This window comes from Nerophis lumbriciformis, linkage group LG07 (genome assembly GCF_033978685.3).
Source record: "Nerophis lumbriciformis linkage group LG07, RoL_Nlum_v2.1, whole genome shotgun sequence".
Classification (NCBI taxonomy): domain Eukaryota; kingdom Metazoa; phylum Chordata; class Actinopteri; order Syngnathiformes; family Syngnathidae; genus Nerophis; species Nerophis lumbriciformis.
The window spans coordinates 39,965,001-39,988,884 of NC_084554.2; the positions used below are offsets into that span (position 1 = coordinate 39,965,001).

The following is a 23,884-nucleotide window of genomic DNA, read 5'->3' on the forward strand; positions in this document are numbered from 1 at the left end:
TGAAGAAAAATAATATTTTTCATACAATCACACAGTGTTAAAATAAAACAATTAACCAAATTAATAATTAGTTATAATATTATACATGTTTTTTGAATAAACTGTCAATAAAATTAAAATGCAAATGAAAATACAGCTTCACCACAGTAGTCATAATTTTTGCGCTTACAACATTTCCCTATAACTTTAGCTCCAGACTTCTTGTTTTTGTTTGAGATTTTCATTACTGCCACAAGTGGTGGAAAAGTGTATTACAACTGGAGATGGGAATTGATCAAATATTCCCCGTTAACGATTCAGTTCCTCAACGGTTCTCTTATCGGTTTTTATTAGGGGAAAAGAGGAAAAAAAGGGTGGATTAGCATCAATTTATATTAGTTTAAAGGTAACATGGCCTTACAAAGCCTACAGTGAGGTCTTAAAAGGCACATAGCAAAGGAAAAAAAATACTTTTTGGAAAATACATTTAAGAAATGAATATTCTTTTGTAGAATTTAACAAAATAAATTATGTTAAAATTACGCAAGAATGTAGAATTCCGTAACATTTCATATCTACTTATTACATGCAAAGTGAGATATGTCAATCCTTTTATTTATTATAATTTTCAGAGGGACAAGCGGTAGAAAATAGATGCATGGATGATTATGGCTTAGAGATTATGAAAACCTTGAATTGAAAATCTCAGAAAATGTGAGGTTTCAAAAACTGTAAGCCATGACGATCACAATTGTAACAAATAAAGGCTTGAAATATCTCACTTTGCATGTAATGAATTAATATCACATAATAGTTTCACATTTGAAGTTAATTGCTGACATTAATGGACTTGTACACAATACTCAAATATTTTTAGTTTCACCTGTATAGTGGAAATAACTGAATGAAAATGTTGTTGGAGGAAAACATGCAACTTTTTTCTGACTACAATTGAACATTAGGAGAGACCACTGCAGCAAATAAATGCAAGCTTTTGACCACAAACTTAGTCGCTGCTTGGTGACATTTGTCTAAAGGCAGACGTGAACTGGGGCGAATACTTACTGCCTGCCTCGGAGCCAGTCAGAATCTGTCTCTCGTCATGCGCATCTAAATAAGAAGGCATTCATTTCAAATGAACAAATAATAGTTCTAACATGATAGGCGGTGAGTTAGTACCTGTTGTATTTAAATGACGTGCTAGCGTTACTGCTGCTGGGATGAGATTAGAGCGGATAAAAACGAGACTTTTATTGATAATTATTGATAATTATTAAGGTATCACACTTACAGTACCAGTCAAAATGTAGGATATAGGTAATTCAATACAATACAAAAGCATTCCAAAAGTATTTAAGATGTGTTGTGAAGCCTGCCTTATGTTTTTATTGTCAGTTTGTCTTTGTTTGTCCTGTCACAGCTCCACAGGCTCATCTACCACATGCAGGTGTCGGTGCCACCATCGGGCTTCAACTACTCCTTCTCCCACCTGTGTCTCCCCGACGACAAGAACGTCTGCATCGTCGACGACATCATCCGCGCCATGGAGGAGATCCAGTCGGCCCGTGCGGCCAACCGCACGACCTCAGTCCTCCGCTACCCCATCACGGAGCTGGCGGACGGGCGCCAGGCTTATATCGGCCACCAGCTGGGCGGCGTGCAGGGCTTGGGGCCCAACGGCGCGATGCGCGGGCAGGGCGTCCGGGGAGATGGCGTCCGGGGCGAGGGCGTCCGGGGCGAAGGCGTGCGCTCGGCCAAGGCTCTCCAGCTGACCTACTACCTCCAAGCGCGTGGCGGCCTCATGGAGGGCGTGGCCGGCCAATGGGAGATGGCCTTCCTCGGCGAGCTCCGGCAGTTTGCGGCGCTGCACCCTCAGCTGGTCCTCTACCCCGCCACGTCCGCGTCCCTGAGGACAGACTTTCAGTTCTCCTCCGTCCTGGCACGGCGCCCCCTCTTGGCCAGTTTGGGGCTGTGTGGCGTTCTGGCCGTGCTCTGCTGCTCTATGAGGGACTGCGTCAGGTCCAAGCCGTGGTTGGGACTGCTGGCGCTGCTGTCCGTCACTCTCTCGGGCTTGACGGCCGCAGGGATCCTCAACCTGAGCGGGTCCACCTACAATTCCACGTACCTGGGCATCCCCTTTGTCATGCTGGGTATGTATGAAATGTCAAATATCACACACATATAGTCTTTTCCATGTACAGTGTAGTAATTTTTTATTAGTCTCAGAGTGTACTGGAAGTATGGTTGCACGATACACAGTAGACGATATCAATTTGGCCGACGATAGAGCCTTTGATACCATCGTTACATCGTGTTGATGACACTTTGTCTTTGTGTCCCGCAAATTTTACAGTGTCAACGCAACGCCAGCCACTTTTAAGTCAGAAACCCTCGCCTATAATAAAGTATGTGTCTTACATGTACCGTTATCACTGGAGGACAAGGAATAGATAAACATGCTACACGGCACACCCCAGAAGGATGTGCTGGCTGCTAAGCACAAGGTAGAGTGCTTGAATGTAAACAAAGGTGGGCGGATCGATACAAATTTTGACAGTATTGATACCAAGCATGGTATTTGTATATATGGTCGATAATACAGTGGTTACGTCGATATTGTTTTATATATTATCAGATGTTTTTTGGTATTGTTTACAAACTCAGGAAATTAGTCCTGGACACAAGTAGACTTAAAGGGCCAAAACCAAGAGATTTAAATCAGAATAGGAATTAATTCTAATAATAATTGATATTGTTACACCGCCATCCTGTGTTTTTGTCTGGTTATAATTGTGATAAAAAAAATTAATCATTCAATGATCTTGAAAATTTGAAGTATCAGCATTGGTATCAACAATACTTCCCCTGTATTGGATCCATAGCCAAATGTGTGGTATCCCCTGAAACTAATGTAATGTATCCAAAACAACAGAAGAATAAGTGCTTATTACATTTTGCACTACCTGCTAAATAACGCGTGTGAACCCAGGATACATACTTTATCAGTATCACGCAGTATCACGCTTCAAACGCTGCTTCGAAAAGCTGCGCAGTACAAAACATGCTCATTGTAGCCATTAATCCTGACTTCCTCACTGATTTAAAAAACATGTTTAGTCATTCTGGTTTTGTCGGTTAAAGTGTTTTATATATTCTTTTCAAATTTTCTTTTAGTCAGACAATATTTTTGGTATACTGGATGTAATTGTATTAAATATTTGTATTGTCCTCTTCAGTTAATGTTGATAATTTTGAATGTATTGTTATTTATTGAGTTTATTTTTTTATTTAATTTTTCAGTATCAAATGTTTGAAGTCAGTCAAAAATGTTTATAGTTTAAATAAGGATTTTTTTAAATTTCATATTTGTTTTCTTTAATGTTAATAAGGGTACAGTGTTATGCATAGGTGTACTTACATCAATTTTATAGACTAATGATACTATTTATGATGTATATGGGAGGTGCGTGACAGAAAATAGTTGAGAAGCACTGCATTAGGCTGCCATTTTAACAGCAACACCCTGCTAGGTTGACATATTCTCAAATGATGACAGATAGTTGGCCAAGTTCCAGCCTTTATTTTACAGGGGAACTGCAATTTTTTTTTTAAATGTTGCCTATCATTTACAATCCTTATGTAAGACAAGAACACATATGTTTTTCTTTTTTTTTAATGCATTCTAAATAGTAAATAAATGCGATCAAAAGTCTGCTGACAATGTAGCCTTTGGGATTCGCACTATTCTGCCTATAAACCTCTTAAATAAACATCCAAACACCTCCATTAAGTTTTCATATACATGCTGTAATTTCATATGTAATGTAGTAATGGGCACAATTAGAATAACAATATATAATATCACTGATTATTACTCACTGCAGACTTCATGAGAGCCAAAAAACATAAAAAAAACATCACTTACTGTACAAGGTCTGCTATCATTAGGATGCTGACGGCGAGGGTTTTCATATATTCCCATTTAGGTGAAGAATGACTCATAATGGTCGCGAAAAAAAAGGATTTTCGTGTCGTTCTCGCCATTCCCTGGCCTAAATTGGCTGTCGAAGTGTACCAACTTGTCGGAATATGTCCTCGTCCTTCTACTATCCAGGTGTGAGGCATGATTTATGATGAACAATAAAGTTTGACAAGCAAAGAAGCACCTTACCAGTCGATGATGTAAACATTGGCACACGGCGCCGCTATGAATAGTCTGTCTGCGTTAGCACTTATAATAACAATATCACTAATACTACCGCATTTTTCGGAGTATAAGTCGCTCCGGAGTATAAGTCGCACCGGCCAAAAATGCATAATAAAGAAGAAAAAAAAACATATATAAGTCGCACAGGAGTATAAGTCGCATTTTTTGGGGAAATTTATTTGATAAAACCCAACACCAAGAAAAGACATTTGAAAGGCAATTTAAAATAAATAAAGAATAGTGAACAACAGGCTGAATAAGTGTACGTTATATGAGGCATAAATAACCAACTGAAAACATGCCTGGTATGTTAACGTAACATTATGGTAAGAGTCATTCAAATAACTATAACTTATAGAACATGCTATACGTTTACCAAACAATCTGTCACTCCTATTCGCTAAATCCCATGAAATCTTATACGTCAAGTCTCTTACATGAATGAGCTAAATAATATTATTTGATATTTTACGGTAATGTGTTAATAATTATACACATAAGTCGCTCCTGAGTATAAGTCGCACCCCTGGCCAAACTATGAAAAAAACTGCGACTTATAGTCCGAAAAATACGGCATGTCAATATTCAAGTCACGAAATGTAAATGGAGTTCTGTTGGTGCTTTTTAGATGGATATTAATTGTTTTGTTTTTTTTGGAATAGAGGACCTCCCAATGGCTCTGCTGTAAGCAAACTTTTATTTATTTATTTATTTCTGTTTGTGTGTCATGATTTCATTTAATTTTTTATTATATATTCTTACTTTCTAATTTTATTTTTATACTTTGTAGCACTTTGAGATTTTGACAAATGTAAAGTGCGTTACAAATGCAATTCATTATTATTATTATTATTATTATTTACGAGTTAGAATGCTGTATAAAAAATACATCCGACGTCATGTCTTTCATAATGATTGTGAACGATAGGCAAAGTTCCCCAAAAAGTGCAGCTCCCTTTTAGGACTTTTTTCTATCTAATTATTATTTTTCTATAATTTTTTGTATTAAACACAACCTGGAGATACATGCTTGTCATTAGACAAAGTCCCTCAAATATTTATAGCGCCCATTTCCATTAAGTTCAGCTTATTTCAAAATGACCCCAACAACTACAAGATCAGACCTCAACTATAACCCCATCCCAAAAAGTGAGTTTGTTAATTCTGCTACTGTTTTTATTCAGCACTCACCTTGTCAGCATTGAATCCGGCATTTTAAAGAACACTAATGCTCATCTCAGCATGCAGAACAGACACAGCCGAGGCGAAGCGCTTCTATTGATTTTCATATCACAGAACACTTCTGTCCGCCGTCTGTACACCTGATGATTCCCTCCAGGCGCGTGACGAGAGGTTTCAATCCCACCGACAAGTGGTCGAGCATGACCTAGACTTCCAGGCGAGGGAGAATGACGTCGCTATGCCACTAACATGATTTCTGACTCACTCACGGCCTGAACAAAAGCATCAGGGTACATTTCTTAGTACTGCAGTGTGGAGGAGGGGCCACTGCCTTAAAATAACCAACATTGATAGAATGCACAGGAACAAAAGCAAATGTTGCTCAGAATGTGTGTAAAATAAGGAAAACTACTTTATTTCCTGTGTTTGTTAGTCACGGTTCTGCGGACTTTGTCACCCGGGACCAAAGTGTCGTCCCGTTTCGGCTTCAGTTGAGGTGTGAAGTGTATTGTCGTGTTGTTGAGGCTACTGCATCGGTGGGTGGTAATGGCTGACTCACTGGCGCCATGGCAACCGTACAGGCACACTTGACGAGCATCTGCTGCGTGTGTAAAGACAATCATTAAACATGGTGTTCTTTATTGTATACATTTGCACCATACTGAGAGCAAGGTCCGAGATTCTGTACGGGTGTCAACAAAAACATTGAATCGCACATCAAATGTGTAACAATTTTAAATTGTTTTTTAAAACATTTTTAAATCTATTTAAAACATTTTTATATATATATTTTTTTTTCCCCAAAAAATCTGTCCTGTCCAGCCACTTTATAAAATGTTTGGGTATAATTTTATTAAACAAAACCAGGTTGTTTTTTTTTACATGAATTTAGACATTTATCAGAGCTGTGTATATATTTTATGGAGGAATGTAGTTAATCATAGAACTGGCACCCAATGTTATCAAAAAAGTGTTGGTTTTGAATTGAGAATCAATTCTGAATCAAACCGTTACCACCAAGAATCGAATCGAATCGTGTGGTGCCCAAATATTCACAGCCCTGTTATTTTTCTCTTCTACTCCTGAAATGTTGCACACAAAAGAGTGAAAGTTGGTCAAAACGTGCACCCTTGCTGAGTTGCCTGTGCTATTACTTTTCTGCCAAATACACCATATGGTGGCGCTGTTATATGACTTGATTTTTTTATAATACAGCTCGATGTTCTTAGACTTAGACTTCCTTTTTATTGTCATTCAAATTTGAACTTTACAGTACAGATAAGAACAACATTTTGTTACATTAGCTCATGGTAGTGCAGGATAAAAAAGCAATAAGGTGCATATATAAATAAATAAATAGGTTACTGTACAGATAAATATATTGCACTTTTTCACATGCATCCACGTTTATGGATGTATGTTATATTGTCTTTTTTATTCCAGCGAGTTAATCCATTTTGGGGGGAGTTGAGGGGATAATTATGATGCGTTCAAGAGTCTTACGGCCTGAGGGAAGAAGCTGTTACAGACTGCTTCGGAGGCTGCGGAACCTCTTTCTAGAGTCCAGCAGTGAAAACAGTCCTTGGTGGGGGTGGGAGGAGTCTTTGCAGATTTTCCGAGCCCTGGTCAGGCAGCGGCTTTTTGCGATCTCCTATTAAACAACCCACTGTAACATTAGGGTGTTTTGCCGAATCACCTTGAAATTTGGTGCACACCTTTAGGGGAATGACAAGCACACATGTAGAGATTTTGAGCAAGATTGATTTAAAAAGATGGACGTTTTTGGGAGGTATTTGTATTACATGTATGCTAGCTTGCCACAAACTAGGGCTGGGCGATAAATCGATATCAACATTTTTTTTTTTTAATTTAGCCTTTATTTAACCAGGTAAAATCCCATTGAGATCAAAGATCTCTTTTCCAAGGGAGACCTGGCCAAGAGGGCAGCAGCAAGGTTACATTAAAAACAGTAAACAACACGTAAAACATCAAATTGACAACATTAAAACTTGCTCATATGACACATGTGCATACAGACAAGGTAGACTGCAATCCTTTCACAGAAACTTTAAACTCATTTAATGTAAGAAGGGTTTGAAGTTGAAGATTCGATTGTAGGTTATTCCAAGCCTTCGGTGCTGAAAACCTAAATGCTTTCTTGCCCAGTTCAGTTCTTACTTTGGGGACGACAAATTGCAGAACATTCATTGAACGAAGATTGTGACTTCCTTGTTTCTTTGTTAAAGCCGATAAGATGGAGTGATACCCAGAATGGTTTTGTAGATGAACACATACCAATGATTGAGGCGTCGAGCACATACAGGACTGTCTCAGAAAATTAGAATATTGTGATAAAGTTCTTTATTTTCTGTAATGCAATTAAAAAAAAAAAAAAGTCATACATTCTGGATTCCTTACACATCAACTGAAATATTGCCAGCCTTTTATTATTTTAATATTGCTGATTATGGCATACAGCTTAAGAAAACTCAAAAATCGTATCTCAAAAAATTAGAATATTTCCTCAGACCAAGTAAAAAAAAAAAAGATTTATAACAGCAAAACAAAATCAAACATTTGAAAATGTCAATTAATCACTCAGTACTTGGTTGGGAATCCTTTTGTACGGATTACTGCATCAATGCGGCGTGGCATGGAGGCAATCAGCCTGTGGCATTGCTGAGGTGTTATGGATGCCCAGGATGGGATGGGTGCCCAGGATGCTTCAATAGCGGCCTTTAGCTCATTTGCATTATTGGGTCTGGTGTCTTTCAGCTTCTTCTTCACAATACCCCACAAATTCTCTATGGGGTTCAGGTCAGGGGAGTTGGCAGGCCAATCGAGGACCGCAATGCCATGGTCAGTACACCAGTTACTGGTGGTTTTGGTATTGTGGGCAGGTGCCAGATCATGCTGGAAAATGAAATAATCATCTCCATAGAGCTTTTCAACAGATGGAAGCATGTAGCATATATATATATATATATATATATATATATATATATATATATATATATATATATATATATATGTATGTGTGGGAAAAAAATCACAAGACTATTTCATCTCTACAGGCCTGTTTCATGAGGGGGGGTACCCTCAATCATCAGGATATATATATATATATATATATATATATATATATATATATATATATATGGGCAGCACTGTGGAAGAGGGGTTAGTGCGTCTGCCTCACAATACGAAGGTCCTGAGTAGTCGTGAGTTCAATCCCGGTCTCGGGATCTTTCTGTGTGGAGTTTCCATGTCCTCCCCGTGACTGCGTGGGTTCCCTCCGGGTACTCCGGCTTCCTCCCACCTCCAAAGACATGCACCTGGGGATAGGTTGATTGGCAACACTAAATTGGCCCTAGTGTGTGAATGTGAGTGTGAATGTTGTCTGTCTATCTGTGTTGGCCCTGCGATGAGGTGGCGACTTGTCCAGGGTGTACCCCGCCTTCCGCCCGATTGTAGCTGAGATAGGCTCCAGCACCCCCCGCGACCCGAAAGGGAATAAGCGGTAGAAAATGGATGGATGGATATATATATATATATATATATATATATATATATATATATATATGGTAAATGGGTTATACTTGTATAGCGCTTTTCTACCTTCAAGGTACTCAAAGCGCTTTGACACTATTTCCACATTCACCCATTCACACACACATGGCGGGAGCTGCCATGCAAGGCGCTAACCACGACCCATCAGGAGCAAGGATGAAGTGTCTTTCTCAAGGACACAACGGACGTGACGAGGTTGGTAGAAGGTGGGGATTTAACCAGGAACCCTCAGGTTGCTGGCACGGCCACTCTCCCAACTACGCCCCGTATATATATATACGTTAGGTCAGGAAAGAACACAGAGGCTATTTCATCCCAACAAGCCTGTTTCGCAGGCTTGAAATAGCCTCTGTTTTTTCCTGACCTAACGTATATTCCGCTCTACCCCGGTATTGAGCACTGTATAAGGGATAAACCACAGAAACCTCGACTGTATATATATGTGTGTGTGTATATATATATATATATATATATATATATATATATATATATATATAAATAAATGGGTTGTACTTGTATAGCGCTTTTCTACCTTCAAGGTACTCAAAGCGCTTTGACACTACTTCCACATTTACCCATTCACACACACATTCACACACTGATGGAGGGAGTTGTGTGTGAAGGGCGCTAACCAGCACCCATCAGGAGCAAGGGTGAAGTGTCTTGCTCAGGACACAACGGACATGACGAGGTTGGTACTAGGTGGGGATTGAACAAGGGACCCTCGGGTCGCGCACGGCCACTCTTCCACTGCGCCACGCCGTGTATATATATATAAAATATACAGCCCAGACCCCAACGAAATTGTTTTATCCCTTGTAGCTGAGATAGGCTCCAGCGACCCCGAAGGGAATAAGCGGTAGAAAATGGATGGATGGAAGTGTTGGATACTTCTCTTTTTGCCTTATTTTTATTTGACTTTATTAAATGTTGGGGTAGAATTTTATTAAACAAAACCAATTTGCTTTTACGTAATATAGACATTTATCAGAGCTGTTTACCTAATTTATGGAGGAATGTAGTTAATCATGGAACTGACACCCACTGTTATTAAAAAAGTATTGATTCAGAATCGATTGTGAATCGAATCGTTAACCCCAAGAATCGAATCGAATCATTTGGTGCCAAAAGATTCCCAGCCCTAGTAATTATCGATATTCATCAATATCAACCACTTATATCGTGATAAAGTGTTCCGCCATCTTGCTGAGCCCTACCACAACCCCCTGTCCATGTGTGTCTACCACCAGGTCACGGCCTATTTGGTTCCTTCGAGATGCTGTCGTCATGGAGACGGACGCGTGAGGACCAGCACGTGAAGGAGCGCGTGGCGAGCGTCTTCGAGGACGTCATGCTGCGCTTCTCGGGCTCCACCCTGCTGCACCTGCTGACGCTGGGCCTGGCCGCCTCGCCGCTCACCAACATGGAGGCCGTGCGCCTCTTCTGCCGCACCGCCGCCTTGGCGGTCGCCGTGGGCTACATGTACATGCTGTCCTTCTACAGCTCCTGTCTGGTCTTCACCGGGTACCTGGAGACGGGTTACAGACATGGCTGCTTTTGCCGTAGGGTCCCCAAGCAGGACCGTCTGGACTCTAAACCGTCCTGGTACAGGTGCCTGATGTACACCCGTTACCAGGATGAGGAGCAGGCTACCGGCACGCCACACGGGGTCAGTCACTCCCACTCTCTGAACCTGGCCCACACGCACACGTACGTGCATCCCCGGCCTGCAAACAACCACGATCACGTGACCCACGGCACGCACGCCTCGGACCAACATCCTCAGGACTCGCATCTTCTGCTCGGCTGTGTGAGGCGTTGCTATGGAGACTGGATCACAAACACTTATGTCAAGCCTTTTGTGGTGCTGCTCTATCTGGTTTACATCTCCTTTGGACTGATGGGCTTCCTGCAGGTGAGACGAAACACGACAAATTGCAACCTGATGACGTCAAGTCACTTATGCAACTTATGAGAGTGTCTCTAAACTTTTGACAGGTATACTGTATGAACACGTTTAACTCTATTTTACATTTAAACTACTCACTAAAAAGGGATCTGATCTTAATTAAAACGTAAAATAATATTTCATGTATAATACTTATTCATTTAAAATAAATAAATAAATAATTGTGCAGGAAAATATAACCATTTAAGAGGCAAGAGATCCTAAAAGACAACATAAGCATCCTATTTGAATTGAAAAAAAAATCCATATATTTAAATTAATTAAAAAATTTGGATTTAGCAACTTTGACACTATTTCCATGTTACTTTTTAAAAAAGTTTATTTTGTAGCTCTGTGAAAATGTATCATTTATTTTTATAGCATTTTTCTTAAACATATTAATAATTAAAACTCATGATTTCTAATTATTATTAAAACTTTTAACTTTTTCTTCCTCATCACTTTTTTTTTGCAAATTAATTTATTATGATTTTCTTTAAAATAATTTAATAGTGAATACTAATAATTTATACTTTTTTATAAATAAAAAATTGTGTAAATACTTTTTTTTTTAACGCTTTTAACATTTTTTCACACTAAGGAATATATTATAATTGTCTTAAAAATTATTTGGTAATGATTTAGGTTATTTATAAAAATCCTGTGAATATGTTTTTCATTAATGTATTAAAATACTATAAAAAATATAAAGAAATACTATAAAAAGCTTCAAAATAAATGTTTAATTTTTTTCAAGCTTTTAACTTTTTTTTTACACCAATTTATTAAAATGAAAATGATTTGGTAATGATTTAGGTTATTTATAAAAATCCTGTGAATATTTTTTTCATTAATGTATTAAAATACTATAAAAAATATTATAAAGAAATACTATAAAAATCTTCAAAATAAATGTTTAATTTTTTTCAAGCTTTTAACTTTTTTTTTTTTACACCAATTCATTAAAATGAAAATGATTTGGTATTTAACATTAATGATTTAGATTGTTTATAAAAAATCATATACATTTATGTTTACTTTTTAAAATTAAATTTGTAATACTTTTTGTGAAATTGTTTGATGCTGAACACGTTATAAATATTTTTTTAAATCGCTTAAATATGTTTTTGACAGGTGACCCAGGGCTCGGACCCCCCCAGCGCCCTGGTCGCCATGGATACGGCCACCGTGTCGTACACACGCGCCCATCAGCGCTACTTCAGCTCCTACTCGCCCGTCATCGGCTTCTACATCTACGAGAGCGCCCCCTACTGGAACGACACGGTGCAGTGCGACCTCCTGGAGTATGCCAAAGGCTTCCAGAGGATCAGCTGGCTGGAGGCCTACCTCGACTTCCTGTCCGAGCGGAACCAGTCCACCAGCCCGCCTCGGGAGAACTTCACCCGCACGCTCCGCCACGCCTTCCTCCGAGAGCCGCGCTTCGCCCACTTTGCCGACGACATTATCTTCGCCGAGCGGGGCCAAGGGGAGGAGCCGGATGTGGCGGTGTCCCGCATCTTCCTGGTCGCCAAGACGACGGAGAACAAGCGGGAGGAGATGTCGGTGCTGCTGGACACTCTTCGCCGCCTCTCGCTCACCTCCCGAGTCCGCTTCCTCATCTTCAACCCTTCCTTCGTGTACCTGGACCGCTACGCCACGGCGGTCAGCTCGCCTTTGCGCCACTCCCTGCTGGCGGTGCTCTTCCTGCTGGGCTTGTCCTCCCTCGCCGTGCTGGAGCCGCTGGTGTCGGTGTGGTTGGGCCTCACCCTGCTCTCGGTGCAGTTTGGCGTGCTGGGTTTCATGACTCTGTGGGGCGTGGAGCTGGACTGCATGTCCGTGCTGTGTCTGATCCTGGCGCTCGGGCACGCCGCCGACTGCAGCGGGCCGCTCCTCTGCAGCTTTGCGGCGGGCAAGGGCGACAGCAGAACCCGCTGGGTGAGGGTGGCCCTGGAGAGACACGGCGTGCCCTCCCTGCAGGCCTTCATCTGCTACGCCGCCGCCCTGGTCCCCGTAGGCTCGGTGCGCTCCAACCTGACCCGCACGCTGTTCCGCTGCCTGGCCCTGACGGCGGGCTGCTCGGCGCTGCACACGCTCGCCTTCCTGCCCGCCCTCCTCACCTTCCTGCCCCCCTCGAAGAGCCACGCCCACCGGGCCGCCGGCGGGAACACCCCCAGGCAGGAGGTGGAGTGCGTGGAGATGAACGACAGCACACGAGTGGTCGACCAGATCACTACGGTCTGATGACGTCGGCAAATCGGTTGCCATGGAGACCGCCGTGCCGGACCACCGGCGTGCGAGCTGCGGTGTGTCGCCTGTGAAAAGAAAAATGTAGGCTAAAGGTCGGGCCGATTTTTATCGAGGAAAGGAGTTGGATGTGGCGTATCCATGGTAACGGGCTCTGTCCAAAAACCAAAGAGATTAGCTGAGGCGTTCGGATGAAGGAGATCGGAGCGCTAAATGTTTGCTATGTGGGCAAAAGTATTGGGACACACCTCTTCATCAATCAGTCTGGAAGAAGTGCACATTGGATGCTTTGGCCGTCCCGATACTTGTGTCCGTGTCGTGAGGCAATCACCTGTATTTCTACCCCAACCCTGCGGCCAATAAAGTCACGGTATTAAACCAAGCGCGCCGAGTGGTGTGGTTGTGTCGCGACTGGACGAGGACGACGCGGCAGGCTTCGCTGCACATCTCCAAAATGACACTGCCAACTCTCCCGTCAAGTCGGCCACAGACGTGGGAGCAGTAAGTTTGATCGTTTTGTTGTTCTTTAGCAAACAGGCAAAACCCAGCATGACGTTATTATGTTAGCACTGTAGCGCACGTAGCTATGCTAGATTTTGTCCCATATATGCTATCTTTGTTCGTGATACACGGCATCTATTATGACGAGTAAGTGCTGAGTTACAGTGCATACAATAGGTCTGGGTTAGTTTTTGCCTCATTCCTCCTTTAAAGCGTGAGTGAATAATGCACTCCCAACCTGATAAGACATGATATAGTAGTATCTGCTCACAGATGCTACCTGGTGGTTGTTTGAGGACACTGCAGCGCCTCCTGGATAAATTAACCAACGCCCCACATCTTAATGCTCCAGTTACGTGCAGGATTCTCACAGGAATGAGGCTAAAACTAACCCAGACCTACTGTACGTAAAAAGTGTTTTAGACTATGTTAATTTTGTTGACTAAAAATTAGAGATGTCCGATAATATCGGACTGCCGATATTATTGGCCGATAAATGCTTTAAAATGTAATATCGGAAATGATCGGTATCGGCTTCAAAATTATCGGTATCGGTTTCAAAAAGTAAAATTCATGACTTTTTATAACGCCGCTGTGTACACGGACGTAGGGAGAAGTACAGAGCGCCAATTAATCTTAAAGGCACTGTCACACACACACAAGTGAATGCAATTTCTGGTGTTGTCATCCTCGTCCGGACAGAAGGGTGACACGGCAGTGCGGCCGGATCAAAAGAGATGTCGGAGACGCTTTACTGAACCAAAAGTTGCTTTGTCACAAGCGAGCGTGAATTATACAGGACTGTAGTTCCTGGAGGAGGTCAGGTCAAAAATGAAGCACTCCTAACTTGGAGAAGCCAAACCATCAGTTTTATATTCCTACCTCCTGTCTGTGTGTGTGTGCTAAGTCAGGAGAGCGCAACCTGGCCACAAAGGGGATGTTTGTGTGTAAGTGAAAAGAAAACAGATGCCCGTCGTATCTCAGATGCTGTAGTCTCTTCTCACGGATAGGGCCGTCACCTTTGCATACCAAGGTCCAATTTAATTGCCTTTTCTTCCGCGAGAACTAATCCAACCCACACACAAATGTCAGTACTAAAGGGCCCTATGTTATTATGTGCCCAAACTGAAATGCTACTATATACTTAAACCTGGTGGTTGGCTTTCTCCAAGATGAATGTAAACATTCACCATATGCAAAACATGATATGAGTTAAATAATGCACTTCACCATCCATCCATTTGTGGGGTGTGCCTATCTCAGCTGCATCCGGGCGGAAGCTGTTTACTTTCCGCCCAGTGGAAATGAACAAAGAGACTTGACACCTGAGCCTTGGTGGTCTTCACTGCCCCCTTGTGTGGAGTCAGGACACTGCAAAGAGGAGGTATCATTCCCTTTAGCAGCACATCATTGTTGTTTTTGAACTGCAATAGATTTTACCGAGGAGTCGAGCACATATTTCAAACACTTGGGGAAATTTTTTCACTTCTTCGCACACACACACACACACACACACACACACACACACACACACACACACACACACACACACACACACACACACACACACACACACACACACACACACGGCTCAAATAAAGGCTAATACTCTGTCCAGGAACTGTCTGCTGCTGCATCCTGTAACTCCGCAGCTGTTGCCCTGCAGGCATACTGAGAAATGTCATGGATGGTGGTGGTGGTGTGTTGTGGTTAGAGCAGGGGTGTCAAACTCATTTTAGCTCAGGGGCCGCATGGAGGAGAAATCTATTCCCAAATGGGCGGGAATGGTAAAATCACGGCATGATAACTTAAAAATAAAGACAACTCCAGGTTGTTTTGTTTGTTTTACTTTGGCCAAAAATAGAACAAGCACATTCTGAAAACGTACAAATGACAAATAATCCTCTGGACAAAAACACTTCAAGTTTGTTGAAAATTCTGAGAAAATTGGTGCAGCTTCAAAAACACAATGAGCTTAGACTTTGTCTCAGTGTATCTACAAAGCCAGGATTACATTTTAAGTCACAGTTTTTCTGGGATTGAACAAAAAGCACAACTTCTACACTCTTCGAGGTATCAAATACCTCCTTTGTCATGTCCACATATCAATCCAGTGCTAACTCAACAAACCGTAAGAAACGGAGGTAAAAACTTCTCAAAAGGGTAAAATTCACTTTTCTCGTGTTTGACAGAGACATTATGGGTCAGTAAGGGTGCCAAATAACGATGCATTCGAAGCAGAAGACATAAAACGGCAGGTTTTAAGTTCGATGTGGGTCGAGAAGGAGGAGCCACAGTCACCCTTTACTGTGTACCTCTTGCTTGGCTAAACTGTTTGCTTGCCTAACAGAATTGCTATTGTGACATCCAGTGGACACATTTAGTACAGCAGTTTCTTCCGTTAAAAAAAAAAAGCAGCTAATTTATATATTTGGCAAACTCATCACACAGGCCAGATAAATTTGTTCGCGGGCCGCACGTTTGACACCCCTGGCTCAGAAGGATGAACTTACAGACAAACGTGGTGCCTCTTATGAGTTGTGGTCGAAAAATACTTCGGAAGACATGCAGGCATGTAATACGCGTGTCGTCAATAGTCCACGATATTTCACTCAATAGCAGCAATCTTGCTCACATTTTCTCACTACGTAGCTTAACTACATCTTAGCTCCTTTTTCAACAAGTAGCTTTTCCTGTAGCTTAGCTACTTTTAGACTCATGTAGCTAGGTAGCTTACATCAAAGCTACAAGAGAAAATGGTCTGCGAATCCTGGTCAAAAAAAAAAAAAAAAAAAAAAAAGGCAGAAAATACCTGGATGTATGAGAACATCCATACATACGGAGAAAATCCATGATGATTGGTTGGTGTTCGTATGGTGAGTCACAATAGGCTAAGGTTAGGGCGAAACATTACAGACTGGCCCACCCGAGACAAGATAAGGCGGATCATCGAAACTAGTAAGCGAAATCATAAACAGACACGCACTTATGTCACATGATGACGAGGGAGTCAGAGACAGAGGGACGCTTCAAGCTGGCCACTCAAAAAAACAAAACATACCTAAAATTGTGAGAGGGATTCTCTCCCACAAATTAGATATTTCCTTGAGTAATGAAGATGACGTGCAGGAAACCCACAATAATGTGTGTCCTTGGCCATATTTAGATTAATGTTTGTGTTTGGAGAAAACCAAACCTTAGTTTTTAGTTGTTTACTCTGTAAACCAAAATCATAACTGCTCTCTTCATCTAAGACAGGGGTCCCCAAATTACGGCCCGCGTGAAGTCCCTAGTTAAAAAATAAATACATTTAAAAAAAATGTGTATATATATATATATACATATAAATTACTTTTTATTTTTTTATTTATATATATATATATATATATATAAAAATATATATGTATATATATATATATATATATATATATATATATATATATATATATATATATATATATATATATATATATATATATATATATATATATATATATATATATGTGTGTGTGTATATATATATACGTGTGTGTGTATACATACAATATATATATATATGTGTGTATATGTATATATATATATATATATATATATATATATATATATATATATATATACGCACACGCACACACACAGCCCGGCCAGATTTTTTTAACCCAATGCGGGCCCCGAGTCAAAATGTTTGGGGACCCCTGATCTAAGACGTCCAACATAAATTTAGGGAACGCACATTAAGGTGAGTTGAGTTCATGAAAAGTTTTACTGCACATAACTGTTACCAAACTGTTCCCAAACAACATACAAGTCATTGCTTTTTTTGTCAAGAAGAAAAATTAATAACTTTATAGGGGTGGGCCAAAGAAAAGGCAAACTAAATAATATTGGGTCCATTTGTACACTCTCGGTTACATTAACATTGATATTATACATGTGGGCCCATAAATGCTGTTAAACGTAGCTTTTGCCGCGTAGCTTGCTACAATTCTCCGGGGATAGCTTCCCCTGTAGCTTAGCTACATTTAATCGAGAGTAACTTTGTAGCTTAGCTCACTACATTTTCCAACTAGCTTGCCCATCACTGCGTAATAGTGTGTACCAGAATCTGGGGTGATTCTTCTAAACGCCCTTAAGTTAGATTGGGTTCTTTTGAGCTGTGTGAGAAATTGCAAGCCATAGAGATGAATAACGTCGCCACCATGTGTCGTATCGGTCCGAAAAATAATAGCACGGACGGCGCGGTCGAGAGGCATGTTTTGAGTGATTTTCACCCTTTTGTGCGCACCGGTGCAGGACTAGAAGCGTGGTCTTTGGATGGACAGCGTCTATCCCCTCCTCTACTGTATGTGGGCGTGTCCGTCATTTCATTTCCTGAGCACACAAGCTGATTTAAGAGGCTTGCGCACAAGGGACACGCCACAGAAGAAGACTTGAAGCAATGGAAGCGACTTTACACTGTGAGACAAGTCCTCCCACTTAGGAGAAGAAGCATCAGGTAATTTTCAACATGTCTGTCATTAGAACTTACAGTAAATGTCGACTGACCAAATAAGTAAGGCAAAAAAATGTATTGGACATTTTTTAGCAACTGTCTGGTGACGTAGTGTAACTATGAGCCAGAGGAGACATGTGATATGTGTGTCCATGCTGCACAGACAATGAAGCATGTAAGAAAAAACCCCAGATAGTAAATGGAAGTGTGGATGTGCTCTGAGGGAACTACCCTGCCCTGCGGCCTCCGAGCTTGACGAGAAGATGCGTGTTGACATCATCACAATAAGGAGGAAGTTACAACAAACAAGTGTTGTCCTCCTGCAACAAGTTTAGGGAAGTTAGTAAGGACGGAGTCACAGCTTTTGTCCGCGTTAGAGACCTGAAAAATGTCCTGCTAGATTTGTTTTCAATGCGTTTGTCCTTGTTTGTCCTTGTCTTTGCAGAAGGATGTACATTTTTCTTCAGGTATTCTGGATTTCTGTACTTGGAGCCTCTTCGGTCTCAGGTACTTTTTACATATATATGTTATTTAACATCGTAATATGTTATAGTCATTTCATTACTATTATTATTGTATTGTTGTTATATTTATGAATTTATAATTTCCAATTGTATATTACTTATCTTAAGTTGTTGTATTATTATTATTGTATGTGTGAAATTATAAGTATTTATAATTAATCATTATGAAATTATAATTTACACATTTTCATTAACCATATATGTTTCCTTATTAGTGTTAGTATATGTCAGGGGTCGGCAACGCGCGGCTCTAGAGCCGCATGCGGCTCTTTAGCGCCGTCCTAGTGGCTTTCTGGAGCTTTTTAAAAAATGTATGAAAAATGGAAAAAGAAAAAAAAAAAATCTCTTTTTTTATTTTAATATGGTTTCTGTAGGAGGACAAACATGACACAAGCCTCCCTAATTGTTACAAAGCACACTGTTTATATTAAACATGCTTCACTGATTCGAGTATTTGGCGAGCGTCGATTTGTCCTACTAATTTTGGCGGTCTTTGAACTCACCATAGTTTGTTTACATGTATAACTTTCTCCGACTTTCTAGGACATGTTTTATGCCACTTCTTTTTCTGTCTCATTTTGTCCACAAAACTTTTAACGTTGTGCATGAAAGGTGAGTTTTGTTGATGTTATTGACTTGTGTGGAGTGCTAATCAGACATATTTGGTCACTGCATGACTGCAAGCTAATCGATGCTAACATGCTATTTCGGCTAGCTATATGTACATATTGCATCATTATGCCTCATTTGTAGCTATATTTGAAGTCATTTAGTTTCCTTTAAGTCCTCTTAATTCAATGTATATCTCATGACACACTATCTGTATGTAATATGGCTTTTAATTTTTTGCGGCTCCAGACAGATTTGTTTTTGTATTTTTGGTCCAATATGGCTCTTTCAACATTTTGGGTTGCCGACCCCTGGTATATGTATACGGTAACACTTTAGTATGGGCAACATATTCTAAGTAACAAAGACTTAATTTAGAGTTATTTGGTTAGGGTTAGAGCACATCTGGGCAAATTATGGGCCGGGGGCCACATGCGGCCCGTTAAGCTTTTCAATCTGGCCTGCCGGACATTCCCAAATATTTTTTTTAATATTTTTAAGATGGAAAGTGTAGCTGCCATTATGATGTGCAGTGATGTTTTCAAATCACTGTATAAGTCTTCAACTATACTAAGTATTTCAATGGTTGGAATCTGTGCTTTTGCATGATATACTAGTTACTATGGTCATCTAATTAGTTACTATGGAAATATAAGTCACAGCAGCTCAGACGAGGCACCAAGCAGTGTGGGTGGGGAGCGTTTCCACAGAGTGTTTCCAGTGCGGCCAGCCTGAAATGTGGCTGTCAGGGACAGACGCGGAAGGAGATTTTTACAACAAAGTTCTGAAGCTTAATGACCCTTCGCGTTCATATTTCGCTGTGTTTGTTGCATTTTGCTAGATTGTAAAATATATCGATCGAGAGGGTGAGTGACGTTCGTATGTTGTCAATATTCAGTGTTTTAGCCTACATAGTTAATATTGTGAATCCCACAGTCTTTATTTTCATGTTCATTCTGGGTGTCTCATTCAGTAAAAAAATGTAAAATTCCATTCCGGATATTAAGGCGGTCTGTCATAACGTTTTTAGCTTTTATGTATAGATAGATAGATACAGTATACCGGCCCCCAGACACATTTTTTCCTCTAAATTTGGCCCCCCGAGTCAAAATAATAACCCAGGCCTGGGTTAGAGGGTTAGGGTTAGGGTTTAAAATTGGTTGTATAGTAAGGCCATGCAGAATAAGGCATTAATAAGTACTTAATAATGACTAATTAAGAGCCAATATGTTACCAATTTGCATGTTAATAAGCAACTAAGTAATGGTGAATATGTTCCCCATACTAAAGTGTTGCCATTTATACAATTATAAATATTTATATTATTAAATTATAATTTTCAAATGTATGTTATGTTTTGTTCTATTTTGTTCAATTATTTAGATTATTATAATTGTCATTAAAAAGATGATAATGTTATCATAATATATTGTTAAATTATTATTATTTATTATTATAATATTTAGGAAATTATAAATATAAATAATTAATTCTGAAATTAGAATTTACAAATGTATGTTATTTAGTCTAATTTGTTATATTGTTATTTGATTATTATTAGTTTAATATTAATAACTCATTTTTATGAAATTCCATCCATCCATTTTCTACCGCTTGTCCCTCTCGGGGTTGTGGTTGGTGCTGGAGCCTATCTCAGCTGCCTTCGGGCAGAAGGCGAGGTATACCCTGGACAAGTCGCCACCTCATCACAGGGCCAACACAGATAGACAGACAACATTCACACTCGAGGGACCATTTAGTGTTGCCAATCAACCTATCCCCAGGTGCATGTCTTTGGAGGTGGGAGGAAGCCCAGGACCAACGCAGTCACGAGGAGAACATGCAAACTTCACACAGAAAGATTGAACCCAGAAGCTTCTTATTGTGAGGCGCACACACTGTGAGTGTAGTAGTAACCCCTGTTCCACCCTGCTGCCTTATTATTATTTATTTTGGGTGGGAAATTATAAATGTAAATAATTAATTATAAAATTGTAATTTACAAATGTATATCATTTATTCCAATTTGTTAAATTGTTATTTTAGTATTATTAGTTTAATATTTATGACATAACACATTTTTATGAAATTATAATTTACAAATGTTTATCAGTTTTTGTTTTTACTATCAAGGATTTTGTTTTTTTTTACTATCATTGTGTTATGTTATTATATTTATGAAATTATGAGTATTTATAATTAATTATTATGAAATTGCAAGAAGTTTAAATTTAATATAAAATGATAATTTACTAAATTATTTCAATAATTAATTTTTTTTTGCCGACTTTGGTTTTTCATATATTTCATGTGCCGTATAGATTTTCAGTATAAATAATAATGTATTATGCTATTATTAGGGGTGTCCTGAAACAACATTTTCACTTTCGATATAATACTTTATACTATAAAATATCTTGTTAAATTATTTATTATTATTATAATATTTAGGAATTTATAAATATAAATAATTCAAATCTTTTTTTTTTTTACAAAAGTATATTAATTATTATAATTTGTTAAATCGTTATTTTTTTTTTATTAGCTTAATATTTATAACATAACACATTTTTATGAAACTATAAATTACTAATTTTATTAATGATTTTTTTACTATGTAGGATTTGTTTTGCTATCATTGTGTTATGTTATTATATTTATGAAATTATATGTGTTTATAATTAATTATTATTAAATTACAAGTAATTATATTTTATTATAAAATCATAATTTACAAAATAATTTCAATAATAATGTAATATATAAAAATAAATGTATTTTGTAATATCACTAAAACATAATAGAGGAATGTTATGATAACTCGAATAACACCTTAAAATGTTTTGGTGATTGTAGATCGTATATATTTCCAGTATAAATAATAATGTATTATGCTATTATTAGGGGCGTCGTGAAACAACCTTTTCACTTTTGATATAATACCCAATACTGGGTCCTTGAGTATTGACCGAGTCCGATATTAAACCAATACGATATCATCACAAATCGAAGTACATACATTTATTATGTAGTGTGGAATGTTAGAAAATGTTTGATCAAGTAAAATTACTCAAAGGACGATGGTCGATATGAAAAACACTATACCTTATGACATGCTTATGCAGTCTTTAAATCAAAGTGGAGTGGTATTTTTTCACCAAGTAATTAATTAATTAAGGCTCAAGTAAGTTGAATGATGCGTACACCTTTGTTATTGAATGCTTTCTAATACGCTTCTGCCTTGAAGACTTTGTATGTGTAAGTACCGTATTTTCCATAGGGCGCACCGGAATATAAGGCAAATTCTCTAATAACTAAAGTTCCTTAGGTGAATAATGTAAACTCACTACACCGGTGTGTTTTAGCACTTTTATGGCTAGTTTACTGACAGATATAAGTAAGAACTTTACACTACTTTATATTACAAATGGCAACAGTGAAGGATGAATGTCCCATAACAAGAAGATAGAGAAAAAGAAGAAGTTTATCGACGACTATGTCGCCACGGACTACAAAGGCGGGCCCGCGCAATTTTTCAGGACTTATGCAGATCCCAAATACGGATCATCAGGTACCAGAAGGTAAGGAAAGTTGCTTTTGCATAATATTGCGAAACAAAACGGCAGATGATATGTCTTACCTTATACACACACCATAATAATACTCGTATGTTGAAGCACAGTACAATCCAAGCGGTGCGGCTTCATAGATAGATTTTTGAGCGCCGTGTGTACTGTTCTATATTTTCAATGGAACATATAGGCTCCAGCAACCCCCGCGACCCCAAAAGGGACAAGCGGTAGAAAATGGATGGATGGATGGACATATAAAATGTTGGTGTTGTTTACTTGAGTCATATTGCAGTCTACACATATCCCTTATGTGTGACTGCCATCTACTGGTCACACTTATCATTACACCATGTACCAAATAAAATAGCTTCGAGGTCGGTAAGCAAAACCAGAATTATTCAATACATTCGGCGCACTGGGTCATAAGGCACACTGTCGAGTTTTGAGGGAAAAAAAGGATAAGAAAACTACATTTATGGTGTTTAGTGGTGCAAGGACAAATTGTGAAGCAAAATTAAAATTAAATCAAGTGGAAATTGATAAGAGTATATGAAACTACATTTTTGGGAATAATAATTGATCATAAATTATGTTGGAAACCGCATATTGAATATATAAAGGGAAACATATCCAAATCCATTGCTATTCTTCATAAAGTAAGACACATGCTGAATAAGAAATGTCTGCATGTTATATTATTCTTTTATTTTTCCATATTTAACATATTGTGTTGAAGTTTGGGGAAATGTTCATAAAACAAACATAGACCCAATAATTAAACTTCAAAAAAGGGTCATTAGAATAATACACAAAGCATGCTACTATGAACATACCAATCAATTATTTATAAGTTCTAATGTGTTAAAATTTTCAGATATTGTGTTTTTAAAAACAATGGAAATTATGTTTCGAGTAAAGAACAACAGCCTTCTAGCTTGTATTCTTAAGTTATTTCAATTAAGAGGAGAAAACTATAATTCACGGGGGATATTGATTTTTGAAATATGTAAAGTAAGAACGAATATAAAATACACATGTATTTCAGTTTTAGGAGTTAAA

The 23,884-nt window shown here is 39.0% G+C and overlaps 2 protein-coding genes across 3 annotated transcripts in view; both read left to right on the forward strand.

The window, feature by feature from the left end:
• Nucleotides 1–13,513, forward strand: part of ptchd1 (patched domain containing 1) — a 20,514-nt gene extending 7,001 nt beyond the window's left edge. For both annotated transcript variants that reach the window (XM_072913519.1, XM_061965115.2), the window contains 3 exons: nucleotides 1,400–2,129; nucleotides 10,189–10,853; nucleotides 12,021–13,513. In XM_072913519.1, coding sequence (XP_072769620.1) covers nucleotides 1,400–2,129; nucleotides 10,189–10,853; nucleotides 12,021–13,127 — 2,502 coding nt within the window. In that variant the 3' untranslated portion in view covers nucleotides 13,128–13,513. The remainder of the gene's footprint in view (nucleotides 1–1,399; nucleotides 2,130–10,188; nucleotides 10,854–12,020) is intronic.
• A 4,520-nt stretch (nucleotides 13,514–18,033) lies between these two features.
• The window catches only part of adgrg2a (adhesion G protein-coupled receptor G2a), a 36,226-nt gene continuing 30,375 nt past the window's right edge, over nucleotides 18,034–23,884 (forward strand). The window contains exons 1-2 of the mRNA XM_061966008.1: nucleotides 18,034–18,123; nucleotides 18,566–18,627. Coding sequence (XP_061821992.1) covers nucleotides 18,570–18,627 — 58 coding nt within the window. The 5' untranslated portion in view covers nucleotides 18,034–18,123; nucleotides 18,566–18,569. The remainder of the gene's footprint in view (nucleotides 18,124–18,565; nucleotides 18,628–23,884) is intronic.